The 20,295-nt window shown below is 38.8% G+C and overlaps 1 protein-coding gene across 1 annotated transcript in view; it reads left to right on the top strand.

Moving 5' to 3' along the window:
* The window catches only part of PLD5 (phospholipase D family member 5), a 199,177-nt gene that overhangs the window by 74,510 nt on the left and 104,372 nt on the right, over nucleotides 1-20,295 (top strand). The window contains 1 exon segment of the mRNA XM_054397880.1: nucleotides 3,559-3,695. Coding sequence (XP_054253855.1) covers nucleotides 3,559-3,695 — 137 coding nt within the window.

Here is a 20,295-nt window from a genome sequence, read left to right as displayed (position 1 = left end):
AACCGGCCTGGACGGGCAAGCATCTCTTGAAGGAATTAAGGGGAAAAAAGAGGGTGTGTCACCTTTGGAAAGGGGGGGAGGCAACTCGAGATATGTTTAAGGATGTTGTTATATCTTGTAGGAGAAAAATTAGAGAGGCAAAAGCCCAGTTAGAACTCAAACTGGCCACTTCTGTGAAGGACAATAAAAAGCATTTTTATAAATATATTGATGCCAAAAAGAGAGGCAAGAAGAACCTCCACTCTTTATTGGACTTGGAGGGGAATATTGTAACCAAAGATGAGGAAAAGGCAGAGGTACTAAATACCTTTTTTGCCTCCATTTTCAACAGCAAGGCAGGTGAACTTCAGGATAACTGGGCTCCTGAACTGGTAGATGGGGTCAGGGAGCAGTATAATCACCCTGAAATCCATGAGGAAGCAGTTAGAGACTTGATGAGCCACTTGGATACTCACAAGTTCATGGGACCGAATGGGATCCATCCCAGGGTACTGAGAGAGCTGGCAGATGAGCTGGCCAAGCCACTGTCCATCATTTACCACCAGTCCTGGCTCACTGGAGAGGTCCCAGATGACTGGAAACTGGTCAGTGTGATGCCCATCCACAAGAAGGGCTGGATGGAGGAACCTGGGAACTACAGGCTTGTCAGCCTGACCTCAGTGCCAGGCAAGATTGTGGAGGAGGTCATCTTGAGGGCAATCACAGTGCACCTGCAGGATGGCCAAGGAATCAGGCCCAGCCAACATGGATTTAGGAAAGGCAGGTCCTGCCTCACCAACCTGATCTCCTTCTATGATCAGGTGACCTGCCTGGTGGATGTGGGGCAGGCTGTGGATGTAGTCTAGCTGGACTTCAGCAAGGCCTTTGACACCATCCCCCATAGCAAACTCCTGGCCAAGCTGTCAGCCCATGGCTTGGACAGGTGCACTCTGTGCTGGGTTAAGAACTGGCTGGAGGGCTGAGCCCAGAGAGTGGTGGTGAATGGTGCCACTGCCAGCTGGCAGCCAGTCACTGGTGGTGTCCCCCAGGGATCAGTGTTGGGCCCAATCCTGTACCCAAAATTCTTTATTGAGAATTATTCTGGCCTTCCATTTCTGTTTTCCTTGAACATAACCACCTAGAAATTGCTACCATAAAATTTCCTGATATTGAAGAAACTTAGGGTTGATGGTTGGGCTTAACGATCATAAATGTGTTTTCCAAACTGAATGATTCTGCGATTCTAAGGCACCTGTTCCACACCCCCACACACACCTCTCAGTCCCTTTTTTTCTTGCTATACCATATAATTTTGATACGCTGTAGATTTTTTTATAATTTTGGCCTTTAAGTTTTAAGCTGACTAAAAGGGGTTTAGGGCTGTTTTATGACATACATGACATTTGTGATAGAGGGAGTGTGGACTCCTTTTAACAAAACATCTTCTGCTGCCTCTCTGCTTGCTGGCGCAGCCTTCAAGCCTGCTGTGGTTCCTGCCGGTCCAGTGACCCTGCAACTATCTGTAGTTGTGCTGCTTGCATGGCAATGCAGCAAGAAGAATATGGGTGTTACTCTCTGAAGCAAAAGCATGACATCATTTATGCTGTGTGGTAGCTAGGAAGCTTGCGCTAGAAATTTGCCAAAAATACGGATTTGGAGCTGTACCCAGTGAGTATAATGGCTCCAGTTATCCTGAGCTGGGATAAAAAAGAACACTAGTATTGTAAGCCATGCTGGGTCACATTCCCTGTTCTTAGAGTCCAGAGAGCAATCAATGGCTCTGTTTGGCTCACTGGTATGGAAGTTGCTTTGCTGTCTTGCTGCCATGGTGATGATACTCTGCACTTGAATGAAGCTCCATGAGTTTCTGCAAACACACTTACAGAACTGTAAAAGACTGCATGAGGCAGAGGTCTTCTTAGCAGCGGTGAGCCATCCTGATGATGAAGTAGCACAAACCAATGTGCCAGATCTGAATAACTCTATCTCTTTAGTTTTCATTGCCACACATACGAGGCAATAAGGCAATGTTTTAATGTTTTTTCTTGCAAGTCCTACTGTGCATCTGACTGCAGCCTTAGTTCTGGACACTCAGATGCAGGCATTTCTAATTCTTCTCTTACTTTGTCATGAGTATAAGTAACAGCAGGAAAAAATGTCACAATTTTATTTCAGAAGTAATCGTAATTGGCTGCAGATTTTCTTATGCTGCATTCTTGTAAGATTTTAGGTAATATATTATAAAAAACAGATTTAAACATATATTTGAAATGCATAGAAGTGTCTAATATGCATTAGGGTTAAAACATGTACATAACTGTACAACATATTGAATGTTGCTGTTAGGTAAAAGGATACATTTTGCACCAAATTTCAGAAAAGTCATTCTTGTTTATCTGAAGAAATTGTTTGCTGTGGTTTAGATTTCCACAGAAAGAAATAAAATGCATGTTTCTATGATTCTATGATTCTATCTGATTTGTTTTGAAATGCATGAACTTGTTCCTTCTGGGATGTGCAATAGTTTGGAAGTTTTAGATGCTTATTTAATAAAAAAAAAGAAAAGTCAAGCCTTTTCTTTATGCATACAAAAAATGTCCTTATTGCTCTGAAACCTCCTAAAATGTCAGGGACAATAGAAGTGCTATGAAGTTGGTTTTCAGATGCAAACATGACATTTCTTCCTTCTCCTTACGCTTTTCCTGCTTTCCAATATACTTTCCTGCTTTTTCATTTATTTATAAAGGTTTTTAAATTTACTTTAATTATAGGGCAATAATGAAAATTAAGTAAATAACTATGGCAACGTACTTAGACTTTTATATTTTTTAATATGTATATATATGCAGTTTAGTGCAAATTTTCTTCAACAGAAAAACACACATATTTGTTTGAACCTTGCATTTCAGAATAAAATATATTTTGCATTCATGCAGCTATGTACATTGCACATCAGGAGATTGTCTTTAGGAGGTTTCACTTTTATCTGGGGCTTTACACAGTTCTATCTGATTTAGTACTGCTGGATTGTATGTTGTCGAACAAGGCAGTGCTATGCATCTGAGATGTGGAGGGCATTGCCTAACATACTGAGCAACAGTCTCCCTTTGTTTCCTTTTATTTTGTGCAGCAATGAAAAAAAACCTTTGCTTATCAGTCTTCTTGCAGTGATGTGTTTTATTTAAGCTTAACACACTAAAACTCAAGATTTTTGAGTGGCATCCAAAATGTGTACTTTATCTGTGAGGCACAATCAGAAAATACATAGCTAATGTAAGAACTGTTATTTTGTTGCATAATACTTTCTTTGGGGTATAAACAGGAAACAGTTTAAATTATGAATATTATTTGTAATATGAATTATTTAACAAGACCTGAGGGATTTAAAATACATCTCAAGGTGATACCTGAAGGACAGTTTCAAGAGTGTTTTCATCCTGAGGTGTGTTTCATGTTGACAGCTATGGCAGTAAGATCTTCAAAGAATTTTAGATCCTATGCAAAAGTTTTAGAGTCTCAGGTTGTTGACTGGAATCTGCTCACAACCATTAAATTTTTTTTAATCTTAATCTCTTTCAGTCCCAGCAAAGATGCATTGTGATTTTTGCACTGGTATGCTGCTTTGCAATTCTGGTTGCACTGATATTTTCGGCAGTGGATATAATGGGAGAAGATGAGGATGGACTTTCAGAAAAGAACTGTCAAAATAACTGTCGGTAAGAGGTAACAAACAAAACTTATCTTTTGGGGTGAACAAGAAACATATATATGTTATATACTCACATGTAGTGATTACTATGGTCCTGTGGTGTGATTAGGAGGAGCAGGTAACAGAGAAATAAGTGGTTTCTTGTTTTGAATTTGTGGGTTTGGAGGACAAAGTAAAGCACGCTTTTTGAAGCTATTTTTGGTGGTGTGTTTCGAGCAAGACCCTAGTGTTAATTCAGTTATTTTTTTAAGCAGAAGTCAGAGACCATTAATTTCAGTAAATGAGTAGTGAGATGGCTCGAATTGTTCCCAATTCTGTCATGCCTGTCTTTCCTCAAGAACTCTTTTGCTTTCTCCAGGAAGGTCACTGATCACTCTTGATGTTAGAATACTGTGCCTTTTATACAGGGGGATATTTTACATATTCTTGTTGCGCTCTGCTACTAGACACAGCGGCTTGCATAGGACCCATGTAAGAAAATTAGTGATATGGCCAAAAAGACTATGTTGGATTAAGGTTTGCCTCAGGCACTTACCATGGTTGCGTGTATCTTTTAACCTTAGATTTAAGTAGATGATTAGATTTTTTTTCCTCTTATTTTTGGACTGTGAGTTTTGTTTTGCCACTTCTCACTATCAGGTTCCTTCCTGAATCTGTTCATTAGCGATGACTAATGCTGTTCCTGAATGATGTTGTCCAAGGTCCTTTTCTGTCCATCAGTAAAGCTGATTTAAGAAACTTTTGTAGACTTCTTTCACAATTGCAAAACTGTAACTTGTATATAGAGCATTCTCTCTGATTAATTTTATGTAAAACTAGCCATCCTTAAGTAATTTCTCAGGAATCCATTCTAATCTGATCAGGGAATTTCTGGAGTGGGAGCAGGCCTCTGGGCATACTTCAGTCCATTCCCCTGCTCAGAGCATGGTCAGCTACAGCAGGTTGCTCAGGGATGTGCATAGTCAGGATTTGCATAGCTCCAGGGATGGACTCCACAGCCTTCCTGTGCAATAACTTAATAAAAAATATAATAATTTAATAATTAAAAAATGTTTCTTTGCGCCTTTTCTTGTTATTTCTGCTATACTTTGTTGATTTTATGTGAAAACTCTTTGGAGACAGTGACTTTCTATGCTGCATTTGTCATAGTGCAGTCAGCAACAATTCACAATCCAGCAAATTGGATTACATTTTTTACAGTTATACTGGATTTTTTGATAATTTTTACACGCTGCTTTAAAAAAAGGCTGAGGAGGAAGGAAGTTCTTTATATTTGTAGCTTTTTTCAAATAGGACATATCTGCAGCATCAGGTGGCTTCACCCTAAAACCTACCATCCTTCTGGCATTTTTTTCCAGCTTTTGTGTGTGTGTGTGGTGTTTTATTTTTTTAATTGTATTTGGGTTTAGGTTTTTTTGGTGGGGCTTTTTGTTTGGGTTTGTTTGTTTAATTTGGGGTTTTTTGTGGGTGTTTTTTTTTGTTTGTTTTTGCTTTTGTAAAATGGTTTGGCCCTCATCAGTTTATTTTATGGCTGGCATTCTGTGCAATTCTGGGTAGCCTTCAAATGTCTTGTCTGAATTTTCTAGAGTTCAGCTAGCTTTCCTTATCCCCATTGGGGTCTTAGGTATTTTTCCCTGCAAGTTGTTGCCTTCCAAGATTTTTTAAGATATGCATGTGTCACCTCTACACCCACTATCTTCATGGGTGAATCTTTGACAAGCTAGGTCAGGTAAGAGGAAAGTCTTTCTGTTCTTTGGTTTCAAGGTGCTGCACATGACTTCAATACACTCAGCAGATACTGCACTGTATTTTCCTATTAGTTGTATCAACTAATGGTTCCAGTTTTGTCCTGAGTAGCTGCATAGGCCTAGCCAAGGGAGAACTTAACATTCTTCACTTTTTATTCTTCAGGTGGAAAAAAAATCCAAGTGGGAGCAACACCCAGTATTATGAAAAACTAGGTTATTTTTTTTTCCAAGTGTAAGAGATTAATTGTTTTTTTTCCTGTTTGTATGAATTACACCAGTCTGCCTTTCCAAAGCATACACAGCTTTGCTCAATATTTTATTGGTTGGTGTGTGTAACTTGTGTCTGTCCTGGGCTGTTAGAGGAGCGTAGGAGTAAATCAAGCACGTTGACTTTAAGCATTAGAGTCAATGAAACTGCTCTGCATTTACAATGATAAAAGTGAACTCAGATCCCATCTCTATTTTAAGGTGCCTTTCACAGCATGGTTTGAGTGCGTGATCCAGCTACTAATGCCTGAACCAGAAGGCATATCAATGCTGTGTGTGTAAACTGCCTAAACTGATTTTCATAAGGGTATCCAAGTGCTGGAAGCTACTAATGTTGAATGTTACTCTACTAGGCTCTTTTATGTGTTAAATACATTGTACACTTAAGTACTGTAAGATCAATTACTGTATGTGGCATATATTTAGCACTTGGAGTAAGCACTTTTAATAAGTAAGACAAGAATTATTGAATTCTTGTATTTCTGCTGTGTGAGTATTTTCACTGAAATTCAGGAACGGCACTTAGGTTTACAGGATGTGCTGAGACAGAGAGGTAATAGATGGTTTGGTTTTTTTTTAAGATAAAATTATTGTCAGATAGAAGGTTACATGTATGATCTTAGAATTCTTTTTTTATTTCAATTGACTGAATTTGTGAAGAAGATGGATGGGAAAGTATGTTATTGATTTGAGAACTTTAGTGATGGTTTGTTAAAGGCTTTTTGTCTTCTTAAAAATCAATTCCCTTTCTGTCTTTTTATTTTATTTATGTCTGAAACAGAGCTGTGGTCTCAAACAATTATTTGGCTAGAAATTTGGAGTTTGTGCGAAAAATAGCAAGTGAGAATTCTTTAAAAAGAGAGAAAGGAAGACATTTTTAGAAGTCTTGAGCTTTTTGTAGCCTGAGAGAGCAATCACTGAGGTACGTTGTAAGTAGTATTTTCCAGTGGTTGTGATTGTGTGGTTGTGATTTTATTGTTGTTCATGAATGCAAATGCAGCCTTTCTGATCTGCTGCTTGTAATTCAGCATGAGATTCCTCTTCTGTTAATCATTCCTTAAACTCTTATTACATGAGGAAATGCTACTGCATATACTGTGAAAAAGACCTGCTTCTTTACTGAGTTATTTATCTCTCTTGGGGGCTTTGTAACAAAAACAAGTCAGGGAAGTGGAGAAGCAAAGAGTTTTGTATGTCTTCACTGATGGCTGAAGGGATTGTTGCTACCCATGTAAAAGGGAACATAGGAATAGCACTTCTAAAAAATTATAGTATGTTTGAAAATAATATTATGAATTATCATTTGTAATCTTTGAGCTCATTGCTGAAAAACTTAGCCTATGATTGAGAACTGTAATGCATCTTGGCTTGCAGGTCACTTGTGACTGCTATAGTGTGAATTCAGATAGCTGTAGGCCACAAACTATTTCACATTTTGTTTCTTGCACAGGCAGAGGAACTTGATATTTAATAATATTGAGTGGAATGTTTAAGAACTAAAATTATTTTTTGTTTTGTCTTTTGCTGTATCAATACATAAACTTAATTTTATTTCAGCCTGCTTAGTAAAAACCCCACAAATATGTAAATATAAAGGATTTACAACATTGGATAACAGGATGCTAGGGGTTGGATGGGACCTCTGGAGATCTTCGAGTCCAACACCCCTGCCAGAGCAGGACCATATAATCTAGTGCAGGTTGCACAGGAACACATCCAGATGGGTCTTGAAAGTCTCCAGAGGAAATTCCACAAGCTCTCTGGGGAGTCTGTTCAAGTGCTCTGTGACCCTTACAGTAAAGAAGTTTTTCCTCATGTTGAGGTGGAACTTCCTGTGCTGTAGTTTACATCCACTGCCATCCATACAGGCCACAAGTGAGAAGAGACCCTTCCTTCCTGACACCCAGCCCTCATTATGTGTATACACATTTGTTAGATCCCCTTTCAGTCTTCTCTAGACTAAAAAGCCCCAGGTCCCTCAGCCTCTCCTCATAAGGCACATGCTTCAGTCCCTCTGTTGGACTCTCTCAAGTAGATTCCTGTCCCTCCTGAACTGGGGAGCCCAAAACTGGATGCAATATTCCAGGTGAGGTCTGACTAGGGCAGAGTAGAAGGGAAGGAGAACCTCCCTTGTTCTGCTGCACATACTCGTCTTAATGCACCCCAGGATCCCATTGGCCTTCTTGGCCACAAGAGCATATTGCTGATCCATGGATAACTTGTTATCCACCAGGACTCTCAGGTCCTTCTCCACAGGGCTGCTCTCCAGCAGATCACCTCCTAACCTGTACTGGTGCAGTTCCTCCCCAGATGCAGGACTCTGCACTTATCCTTGTTGAATCTCATTAGGTTCCTCTGTGCCCAGCTCTCCAGTCTGTCCAGGTCTCACTGAATGGCCACACAGCCTTCAAGTGTATCAGCCAAGCCTCCCAGTTTGGTATCATCAGCAAACTTGCTGAGCAGACACTCTGCCCCTTCATCAATGTCATTCATGAAGATGTTGAACAGGACTGCTCTGTGGGGGCTCCACTAGTTACAGCTCTCCATCAACACTGCCTTCTCTGCATCCTCAATCATCAGGCTGCCACCTCGTTCAGTAGTGGGCCCACACTTTCCCTATTCTTCCTTTCACTGCTGATATATTTGAAGAAGCCCTTCTTGTTCTCTTTTACTTCCTTTGCCAGCTTTAGTTCTAAGAGGGCTTTGGCCTTCCTTGTTGCCTTCCTACATGCCCTGACAACTTCTCTATAGTTCTGCCATCGTCCTAATAATTGAGGAAAAATAAATGCACTTATCAGATGAATTAGCAAGTGCTGCTGAAAAAAATACTGTCTTCTACTGATACATATATTTCAGTTCAAATAAAGAGCTAGAGGGAGATGAGGAAAGGTCTGTAAAGTGTATCAAGTAGACAAATTCTGGCTTCAGAATTGAAATTAGAATCTGACTGTAAAACTGTGTTGGTTTAGGTGAAAAAAGGCTATTTGTACTTATTTACACTGTCCCATACAATTTTACTATAGTGAATTGTATGTGGAGAGACTAGCTGACTGAATGGAGATTTTTAAATTATTTTTAATAGTATATTTTTTTTTATATCTGGACCAGGTTTGCTAAAAGGCAGTTTTTCAATTCAGAGGGTGTTGCACACTCTTGGGTTTATTGCACAAAATTTGATTTCAGAATGCTGGACTTAGAAAATACATATGGCTTTTTACCCTTCCTCTTAAAAGGAATATCAACTACTTGACACTTAAGGAATCAAAAATGTAGTAATGACTGTGAAATGATGAGATTTTGCAGTTTGTGCTTGGTATGGGATGCAAATAATTCTCTTGAGCTGTCCACATTAATGTTATCAGGCAGCACTGATGGATGACACTGGTTAGGAGGATATACTTAACAGTCTGGGAATTTTGCCTATCTTGCTGAGTGTCCATTAGGCACTGCATCAATAAAATTAGATTATTGTAATTTTAAAATAGTCCTTTTAATGGCTAATGTATTGTGAGTAAATCTTGGCTAGCCTGTGTCATAATGACAGTCAAGGCATCCCTGGTGTCGTTGAAACTAGCTGGTAAAATCTAAAAACGGCAATCTTGCAAACAAAGAAAAGACCACTGTTAAGAAATGGTGTTTAAACCAAAGTGTTTAAACCAAGGTCATTTTGATTTATCACCAGTAAGTTTAGCTGTTCAGTATGCCTCTTCTGCTTGCTGCTGCCTGCTGGTCATGCTAGGGCTCCTGCAGAGCTTGCACATGCCGTTAATTATCCCCTCTTCACCAGCTTTTCCAATATTCATTGAAGCAGTCGTAGCAGGTGGCACAGCCTCCTGCCCCTGGCTGTGGGTTTGGTTGCGTCTCATGAGAGGTGCTAAGGAACAGCAAGGTGGGAGAGGAAGCAGTGGTAGCTACTTTGCACACTTCCGAAGTTTAGAACACACTAAAACTGTTGTCATAATAATTCTTTTAACTTTTTTTCTTTCAGTTTTTGCCTTTCTCTGATGATAATTGGAGGATTTTCTTGTTTTGTTTGCCTATGTTGAAGGTGGATTCTGTCTTACACTCTTTTCCTGTGACACAATTGTGCTATTTTGAAATTTTATTTTGTCCTCAGAGTAATGTAAAATGAAGGCACTTGTTCTTTCGAGTTTGGAGTTTTTTGAGGAGTTTTTGTTTTCTGTATGACATGAGTGACAAAGCTATTTAATTGCTGATTGCGGGGACGCTTTGACAAATTCTGCCCAAAAGCAAGTAGGTGGTGTTTGTTTGCTTTGGAAATTGTTTGGATTGGTTTGGGTAAGGGTTTGCATCCTCGGTAAAGTGGGTATCCAGCAGAGGAGCAGAATCTTCCTGTTGAAATGATAAGCTTTAGATCCCAATGGTACCCTGCAGTACTGAGTTACAGAAATTAGATCTAGTTGTATACAATAATTATATTGAGAGTTATAATGTGTTATGTGCACTGTTTCATATTTCATTAGGTGTTTCTTTATTCTCAGATTGTGAGGGAGAGTCTGCAATTGGTGCTCACAGTTGGTACTTTCTATTGCTTTATAAACCTTTCCTTCAACTCCTGTCTGCTATTTCACAAGTAGAATTTTGCAGCACTGTTAATTAAGCATACTGTAGCACATGCTTATGTTGGTTTACCTTGGCAGTGCTTTGCCTCTGGCTGACTATGGGGGAGATTTTCTCTGTGCTGCGTGGGTTCTGAACATAGTAAGGTTTATATTGATTGATTTCTATTTAGTAAACAAATTATGATAGGCATAATAATATCTAAACAGAACAAGATGCTCAGATTTTGAAAACAAGCCTATAAAAGAGCAACTGAAGATTTCTATTTACAAAATATTTATGCCACTTGGCATAAAAATGCCTTCTGTCAACATGATGGACTAAGAGATTGAGTGCACCCACAGTAAGTCTCCAGATGACACTAAGTTAGGGCAGGAGCGTGGATCTGCTTGAACGTAGGAAAGCTCTTCGGAGGGGCCTGGAAAGGCTGAATCTATTTGATAAGGCCATGGATCCAGGGAGGGAAATCAATGATTCAACAAACCTGCGCAAAAGGAAGCTCTACCTTTCCTACCTTTTATTTGTCATATTTAAAAATATATTTCAGTGGAAAAGATACTGTATTAAAAGTTTCTCATTGTCTGTACAGAGCAAGATTTATTTTGTTCCTCTGATACTGCACTGATACAAAAAAGGGTTCAATCTATGTGTTTTGCATTTACTTTCAGCTTCATAAGTTAAGAAAGATGAGCCAAAACTTACCCATTTAGATCTTACTTGGCATTTCGCCAGTAGAGCATCATTAATTGCATCACATTAGTAGGTCTGGGCTTCAATTTGTTTTGTCCAAATCACAGAATGTTAGGGATTGGAAGGGACCTTGAGAGATCATCTAGTCCAACCACAAACCATTATTTTTCTCCTACTCTTACCTAAATTAATGATTTCTTCTGGAATTGAATACAGAGTGCCCTAAAGTTCCTTAAGGCAGCTAAGCATTGTTTAGGATGTGATAGAGAAATTGATATGATCTATGTTCTTGGAGGATTTTTTTTTTTAAGTATGTGTTTGTTTCTGCTTTCATGACTTGGAATTTGTGAACTCACATCAGAGAAAATCTTCCAACCTTTACAGAAGTCAAATTCCAATTTAACATTCCTGAGTAATGGGGGTAGGATAAAGGGACAGTTAATACACCAGACTAGCCTTTCTTGTGTGTAGTTTGCTGGGGTTTTTCTATGATCAAATCCACCTTTCCCTTTCCTTACATTCCCCTTCTCCTCCACCTTTTTTTTTTTATTTTTAACCCCTTTTCCCTTCCCTCTGCCTCTTTCCCCTTCCCTTTCTCCCCTTTCCCCTTTTCTTCTTAATGTGCTTAGTAAGCTGAAATTATTTCATTCTGGCAGGACTCATAAAGTTCCCAAGGTCATTTTCTTTACCAGATTGTAAGAGTGCCCTAAATAGAGTTATTATATCTAAAATTACTGATTTTTGTGATCTTGAACATTGATTGATGACATTTCAGAAAATGTTTTTATTCTGCCTAGTGAAGAATAGTGATCCAATTTAATAAAGCTCTCTGACAGATTCTTCTTCCTTTCCTCTGTGGGAAAGGCATTTAAAGTGGCTAAAATTTGTAGTGGAATCTGTTTGATTTTATGCTCCATTTCAGGGAACTAGCACATGCTAGCAAGCACCTGTTCCAGTGACACCATTTCTTTTTGTTTGCTCCTCCACCCTCAGTGTAGTATATTAAAAAAAAAAAAAATCAGCTTACAGTAGATGTGTTGAATTCTGTATCTAATCCTATGACAGTACTGTGAGCGTCCTCTCAGCACAATTTGATACTCCTCTAGAGTACAGGTGTAACATGCTAGGTGCTGCCTTTGGTGACCTGCTGAGTACATGGCTGACTCTGCACCAGTCCAGGGCCACACTTAAGAAAAAGTAGTTGTGATGTTCACTGAGGTCAAAGTATTATGCCCAACCCTTATTTGGATGTCAAGTATTTTTCAGAAGATTCTCCTCATGTTAATACACGGGTTTTGTTATAGGGGGAGCCAGAGCACATCTCTATGATATTTATGGTCTCCCTGTGTCCATATCTCTAGTTAGAGCATCACCGTCTGTGAGTAATGCTTTAGATAACAAAGTACTCTTGTGATTTGGGCAGCTGAACCTCTCTGTTTATGACCTTTGTTAATTAGGAAAGTATGAATTTGCTTCCTGTATTGGACTTAAACCACCTCCAATTGTCTTGACCAAGAGGAAAAAATACATTGGAGGACTTAATCTATTTTCTTATATTTTTTCCCATATTATGTTTTAGTTTTTTTTCCATAGTGAATTTACTTTCCATCAGTCTGAAAATGGAAAAATAATGCACAAATACCAGCCTTGGCATCTGCCAGATTAATTTCCTTATCTATCATTTGTTCTCTATTTAATGACCAGTCCTTTTACAGAATCACACACACAAAATCACAGAATGATAAGGATTAGAAGGGGACCTCTGGATATCAGGTAGTCTAACCCCTCTGCCAGAGCAGGTTCACCTAGAGCAGGTTCCAAATAAGACTATTACAAAATTATCATGCAACTCAGGGTTTCCATGACTGACAGCATCATAATTCAGAACATTTAAATCTGGTTCCTTCACCTACTCTTCTAAGAGTCATGAGTGATTTGCATGCCTTCTGAGGTGAGGGGAAGGATTCATCTTTCCTCAGACTAAACTTCTGGTAGATATTTAATGGCATATTAAAAGTGGTGCTTTTACTTTTTAGTGTTTTTTTCCGGATCTGCTTGGAACTCTTGGAATAAACATGGTGTACGCAGACATATGACCACAGATGATATTCTGATATGTTTTGTTAATTTAACATGTATGTAGCTAATTGATCTTCACTGATCTTTCACAATATTCCTTTTAAAAAAATTGATGGGAAAATTAAGTGAGTTTTTAATTTTCTGCTTTGTCATTTATGAAATACATCTTCAAGTCAGCTGGCCTTGAATCAGTCTCTAATAAGTTTTAGAGGTTGGATTCTACTGGCTCAGTATTGGAGAAAAATACAGTTTTACCAATAGTTTAGCTAAATATAAATATACATAAACTTCATAATTACAAAACTTTAAAGAATGTGCCACCAGCATGAGGAGGTTGATCACCATGGTATTTTTGTTCAAACACTGTCAAAACTTGTAGTCCTGATTTTACCACTTTTTGAGGTCACTTACCAGCTTGGCAGCGTGTGTTCTGCATTACAGATACTGGTCTACAGTAGACAGATATGTGGTTTAGTAAAGGTACTAGAAGATGGTAGGGTGATGTATTTCAGGCCATGGAAGTTGAAGTGCTGAACTAGTAAATAGTCATCTTAAGCATCAGCCTGCACTACTGGGATGGTGACAGTCTCCAAAAGCTGTCCTATCTGGTGTGTTTTGTAGACGTATTTGAGTCACTTTAAAGATATCCTAAATGTTTTAAAGTTTTGGGCAAAGACAGAGTGCCGTAACCTGGAGCCAGTCCATCACTATAGCAAGTCTGGGGAATGGTATGAGAAAGGAGTAGACATGCAGCATCTGTATGACATCAGACAAATTATTCTTTTTCCTAGCGACTTGTTTGTTTGCAAGTGAAAAGAGTTCAGGACTGACTGGAAAGAATTAAAGAGTGAGGTGCTCAAAGTTACTCTTGAGAAGAGTCACAGAAATACCTGCGAGTAGCCAAGTGATTCTGTGTCAGAGGTACTGCTCTGGGCATGTGTGCATGTTAGTGCTCCAGCTAGAAAGGTACTTCTAATACTTGAGGATATTTCTGTATTGTCAAGGCTTTATTTTTAGACTCACAGTGTTGCTATTAAAATATATTCCAAAGAGTTCTCTGTATGGAGTGATTGTCAATAACTCAGTTAATGTTTTCTACTAAAATCTGAGAGTGTGCACTTTTTTTTTTCCCCTCTAGGTTTTTTTGTTGCATTTTTTGTTTGTTTGGGGGGTTGGTTTTGTTTTTCTCTCTGTGTGTGCCCTTTGTTTTGTTTTCTCTAAGTGCATCAGTCTAAAACATTCATTTAATAGAAAAAGTGTCCTGAAACATTTCTGTAGAATCTTGCCTCTGTAATTTGAGTGCTGGCAATATCCTTTGGGAATGCATACTTTGCATACTTTATGCTTTTCATCTGTGGATTTTTATTACTGTTCCTACCTTGACTGTATCTGCTGAATTTGCAATGTTGATTTCAAAGAGTTGCTGACTAAACATTTTACCTTGAATTTTCCTTCATCATTTTGCAAAGTAGGTTTCATATTTTGGGGCAGGAAGGACATTAATTAAGCTTAAGGGATTGTTGGGTTGTGTAAATGTCAATACCATAGAGTATCCTTTTGCTCCTGTTCTGGGGAAGAGAGCTCTTACTTGGAAGAGTCTCATTAAATTATAGTTAACACCATAAAATCATATTTATTTATGAGGAAAAATAATATTTTGATCCTTGACTGATTTCTGCAGCTGTGAGCTAACACATTTGTCTGTCCCAAGTCATACCAAGATAATCAAGGTATTTAGAAAAATGCACAGGGCATGAAAAGAGAAGGTAGCAATCATGTTCCCACTTGTTATGTGTTCAGATGTGATTTTCCAGTTCAAATTTATGTTACTATTTATGGTTACAAAGTGTTCATATAAGAAACTGGGGGCTGTGTGGAAAGAAATAAAAAGACAACGTGTTTTCTGATCAAAAAATCAAAAGGGTAAATGTCCCTATAATACTTACTTGTGATTTTCAGGCCTCATAAAAACATTTTGTATGAACTGACATGGTCAGAAGCTGAATGTAGAAATAAAATAAGAACATCTAATCAACTAATTAAGGTATATGACAGCAGCTGTTTATGCAATATTTTGTGATATTTTTAGAGGCTCAATAGAATTGATATTTTAGGATATTTTACTGTGTTTTTTATAGCTGGGAGAAAAATGAATGTCTTTCTGCTCAAAAAAGATAAAAATATATAAATAGCTTGTGGCTTGTGTGGCTTCTGTGTTGTACAGACTGTAAGTACCTCAGATATTGAATTCTAGATAATTTGAAAATCAAGGTAATGGTATTTACACAAGACTTAAATGTGGCGCAATGCTGAGATTCTCTCCAGTGGCTAAATAGGTACTGGGTCAGCACTTACTATGTTACATTGGGAAGTCTGAACTTTTCTGAATCCTGAATGATGAATATTCAGGGTGTTCCCTGCAGTATGCATACCATAATGTACTGGAAAAAAATAAGAGGAAAAATCAAAGAATCATAGAATTGTTAGGGTTGAAAGGAACCTCAAGGATCATCTAGTTCCAAACCCCTGCCATGGGCAGGGACACCTCACAATAGATCAGATTGCTCAGAGCCACGTCCAGCCTGGCCTTAAAAACCTCCGGGGATGAGGCTACCACCACTTTGCTGGGCAAACTGTTCCAGTGTCTCACCGTCCTTCATGGTGAAAAACGTCTTCCTAACATCTGGTCTGAATCACGCCATTTCTATTTTTTTTCCATTCCCCCTAGTCCTATCATTACCTGACACCCTAAAAAGTCTCTCCCCAGCTTTCCTGTAGGCCCCCTTTAGGTACCGGAAGGTCACAATAAGGTCTCCTCAGAACCTTCTCTTCTCCAGACTGAACAGCCCCAACTCTTTCAGTCTGTCCTCATAGGAGAAGTGCTGCAGCCCTCTGCTCGTCCTGGTGGCCCTTCTCTGGACATGTTCCAGCACCTCCATACCCTTCTTGTAATAGGGGCTCCAGAACTGGACGCAGTACTCCCGGTGGGGTCTCACTGGAGTGGAGTAGAGGGGGGGAATCACTTCCTTCAACCGGCTGGCTACATTTCTCTTGATGCAGCCCAATCATAAATTCAAATTAAAATACACAGTTTTAACAGGAAGAACATCAGCTAGATTTCTTTTTGCATGAGAGGGGCAAGAGTGGCTTGACCTGAGCAGGGCATCATTGTCTGAGCTGTACACCTTACACTCCTCATCTCTGTTAGAAAGGAAACTGCCCACCACAGGCTGTGGTGCAGAGCTTCTCCAGCTGTAATTTAGGCATATTATTTGGAGTGGCTGTCAGGAACAGACACTTGATATAAGGTAAACTCTTATGTTACTGTATTTGGAGGACTTTCTGTAACATTTATATATAGTGACTCTTGAAAACATTAGTGCAGAATTAGGAATTTATGAAAATAACTAAGCTGTTTAGAAAACAAAATTTGGAATTTTATGTGTATGTATTTGGAATGTTGTAGTATCAGACTTCAACGGAGACATTTAGAAGAACAGAAAATCCTTTGCATCTTCCTGGTGAGAGGGCAGAAATATAATGGGCAAAAAGTGATAGGAAGAAAACAAATACTTGGCTGGTCCTTTCTTAAAACTAAGGATAACGTTTGAGGGGGAAAATAGTACTTTTATTAACTAAAATTGGGGTTTAAAATGTTTCTTTTCTGATGGTGCCCTTGTCCTTTCATGTCTAGAGATTAAGAATGAGCTTTTGAAATACGTAGAGAAAGCAATTTTGTGGTTTTTTCGATAAGCGTATCCTCTAGATCTTCAATTACAGTATGGTAGTGAAGAGAGAAAACTAAATGATGTAGTGTCTCTCAGTTAATAGTTTATATGGCAGTCTAGATAACCAGCAATATCAGATAAATTCAATAGAACTGGATCACATTGTTGCTTTTTTTTGGTAGGAGCTTTGTAATATGTACCTCATCTTTCCTGATTTCAGTTTTATCTCAGATCTCCAGGATCCTTGTGTTTTCATACTTTTACCCTTCAAAGTAGCATCTGGCTGTCTACAATGCGATAATATGAGCTACAGATCTGCTTTTGCCAAGAATGAGGTTTTAATTTCTTTAAGGTGCTGAGTGATACAACACCTTGATGGTAGGAAAAGGACAGAGACACTGTGGCTGTGTCTCATGGGCAGGCAGAGGGAAACACCATTCTTCTCATTAACTCCCAACTTGAGAAGCAAGATGGATTGCAAGAAGTCAGTGTGAGCTTGGATGCTTTGAATAATGAATGGTGATGTGTTAAATTGCTAATACTTTTTCTACAAACTCTGTGATGAAGTAGCTGATGTTACTGCTAGTGTGGACTGTTTTCTCTTGGCTTGTACTCTGATTTTGTCATGCAGTAAAGATGTTTCCACATTGCTTTCTTATCTTTACAGCTTTTTAAAATTTCCTTTCCTTTCCCTTGACAGCCATCTGTAACTTCATTTTCTTTCCTTGCCTTGAAATTTAGGTTTAGCTTTATGAGGCTCTGCCAGTGTGCTTGCACTTCCCTTGACCTTTTCCTTACAAGCTTTTATGTGGTCTTCCTGTCTACCACAGTGGTCTAGGAAATGGCATAAATGCCATTCCTCAGAATGTTTTCAGACTCCCTCCTACACACATGTGTGTTCCTTGCTTAGATGAACTATCTTGAATCCATATTTGGAGACAGAGAATGTCTCAAGGATATATCTGTGCTGCAAATATCAAACAAATCCACAGTTGCATGTATTAGTATAGCTAAGAGATTAATTTGGCTAATTAGTTAAGAAACATTTGGTGTAATTATTTGAAAAATATGCTTATGTGATCTCAATTTTATTAAACTTGAAATCAAAATACTGCATGCACTGACTAGCTTCTGGAATTACTGCTACCTCTCACCATAGAGTCGTAGAATGGTTTGGGTTGGAATAGACCTCCAAAGACCATGCCCCTTAATTGTACATTTACGTAACATTCTTTGAAGTAACACTACCATCCCTGTCTCCAAGTAGAAGCCTGGAATGACACGATTCCTAATTTTGTTCTTGTTTGTTTTCTCACATTGCATGCAGCAGTTATAGCATACATGTCTGTGATTTAAACCCCACATATAAGTACAACTTACGGGAGCTGAAGTTGTAAGTAGCTAAACTGGTGAGTTCTTGGTGAGGTCTTACAGTAAGCTGCTGCTTTTATAAAGGTCAAGCGAAATTTAAAGATTATAATGTTCCTTACTGCACAGAGCCCATGGATCACGAAGGGCCTTTGTTTAGGCATGCTCATTGGAGGTGAAAGCTGCTGTTTGAATTTTCTGTGAAGTGTAAAGACTGGTCAGCTCAGCTCTTTTCTCCTGCCTCAGCACCCTCAAGCACTTGTCTCCCAGCAGTCTGCCATAAGAATCCGCTGACCGTCTCTCAATTCTCCCTACCCAGCTGCAAAACCCATTAGAATATTTTAGTGCTGACAGGCAGAAATGCTGTAAAAATGCAAATTTTCTTTCGCTGAAGGACAAGATGCTGAAAAATATTTCATTGCTGAATAAGTTTTAGGGGAGTCATACAGCTGGAATGCAGTTTTACACAATGGGAGAGAAGCTTATACCATTAATAAAATCAGTTGTGTTTTGGTGCTTTAGTCACTTTGAGAATTTGGCACAGAGTGTTTGCTTTCTGTATTTTTTTTATTTTTTTTTTTAGTAATGGGCTAAGAAGTGATGTTCTGCTCTGTTGGTGCACAAAAGGAAGGATTGAATCGTAGGCTCCAAAATAACACTGTCTGTCTTCACCTGCAAAAATGCTTTACAGAAAAGCCCAGGATGAAAGGGTTAGAGTTCTTTCAGCAGATAGTTTAACTTCTTGCACATACTAATATTGTGGCCAAGTGAAATACACAGATTTGTGCCCTTGACTCTCTCAGTGGAACACTGAACTGGAGAGATTGTTTTGTTTTTTCTTTAAAAGCAAGCAGATGTTTTCTGTTGTGGAAGAAATATGTGGTAAGTTCCTTGTCCAGGTTTTGGAACAGACTGTGACTGTTGATCAGAAAATTTTAAAATTATTTTTCTTTCATCTCTTAGCTGAAATAATATAGTGGCTGCATAAGAGTCGATATTCAAGAGTTGTTTTTGAAGGATGTTATTTCTTTTTTTCCCGAAGGAGTTGATTATATTTTCACTTGTCCTAATTTTAAGCCACGAGCTTCCCAGGGCAAAAGGACAGAAAAGATATTTTACCCCTTTCCAAGGAGTGAAATAATAAATGCTCCACACTGGATTGGAAGTTTAAATGGAAATTCTATTTAAAAATATATACAAAAGGCATTCAGGTAAAAGGGCGTACCAGGCCAAAGCCTTCCAGAGCTTTCCAGAAACCTCCACCACACTCAACCTCAGCAAGCCCAAGAGCAGCCTTCAACAGGCCCCGTGGCATAGCTCGAGCTGTAGCCCTGTGCCAGCCAAGGCCAAGAGAAGAGCTCTCCCCCACAAAGCATAAAGCGCATGGACATCCTGACTGGAAAGCAGAGAGAGAATTTGGCTGTACTCTCCCTTAAATTGAGAAAAAACAGGAAAATGGAATAGAATAACAGGTTATAATATCCTGGGATGAACTGCCCATCCCCCTGGGACTCTGAAGCCTTTGGAAGATTTTTCTTTGTGGTTACACCAGTTAACTCTTGGTTTCCTTTAACCTACAACATTACTTTTTTCAGTTGTAATAATCTATATCTTGTATCAGCAACGCAGTAATTTCCTCATCTCTTAGTCATCCTTTGCCCCATATGGGCTGTTCAGGCATAATGTGCATGGTACATTCTCTGAAGTGTGGTCACCTGCATTGAACTACTGCATTTGTGTTGTTGTATTTCATTTTAGCTTTCAGTTTTACTTCTGAAGGTCAACACATTGACAGCCTTGAAATTATTTGTGCGAAATACCTGACTGCATGAGTTGTAGTGTAAATGAAAATTGCCCATATCTTTATCAGAAAGAGGAAAAGATAAGGGAAGGATCTTTGCTTATTTTCTCAGGAGTATATTTCTAACAGGTTTTTTTTTTAATTTTTTTGGGTTTTTTTTAAGCCATGAAGGTTCTTTTCTGTTGGTTAAGCAGCTGCAAGTTAACAGTTTTAAATGCAAAGCACTGCTCACCCCACTCTGGCTTGATGTAAAGTTGGCTGCATGTTAATACTGGATGTATATGGAAAGGATATGTGGGAAAGCCACTTTCTGTCATTTATTAGCAGTTCTGGCTAACCAGGGAG

Source organism: Indicator indicator, chromosome 2 (assembly GCF_027791375.1).
Source record: "Indicator indicator isolate 239-I01 chromosome 2, UM_Iind_1.1, whole genome shotgun sequence".
Lineage (NCBI taxonomy): Eukaryota > Metazoa > Chordata > Aves > Piciformes > Indicatoridae > Indicator > Indicator indicator.
The sequence above is the reverse complement of the archived record's forward strand: the minus strand, read 5'-3'. Positions and strand labels throughout refer to the sequence as shown.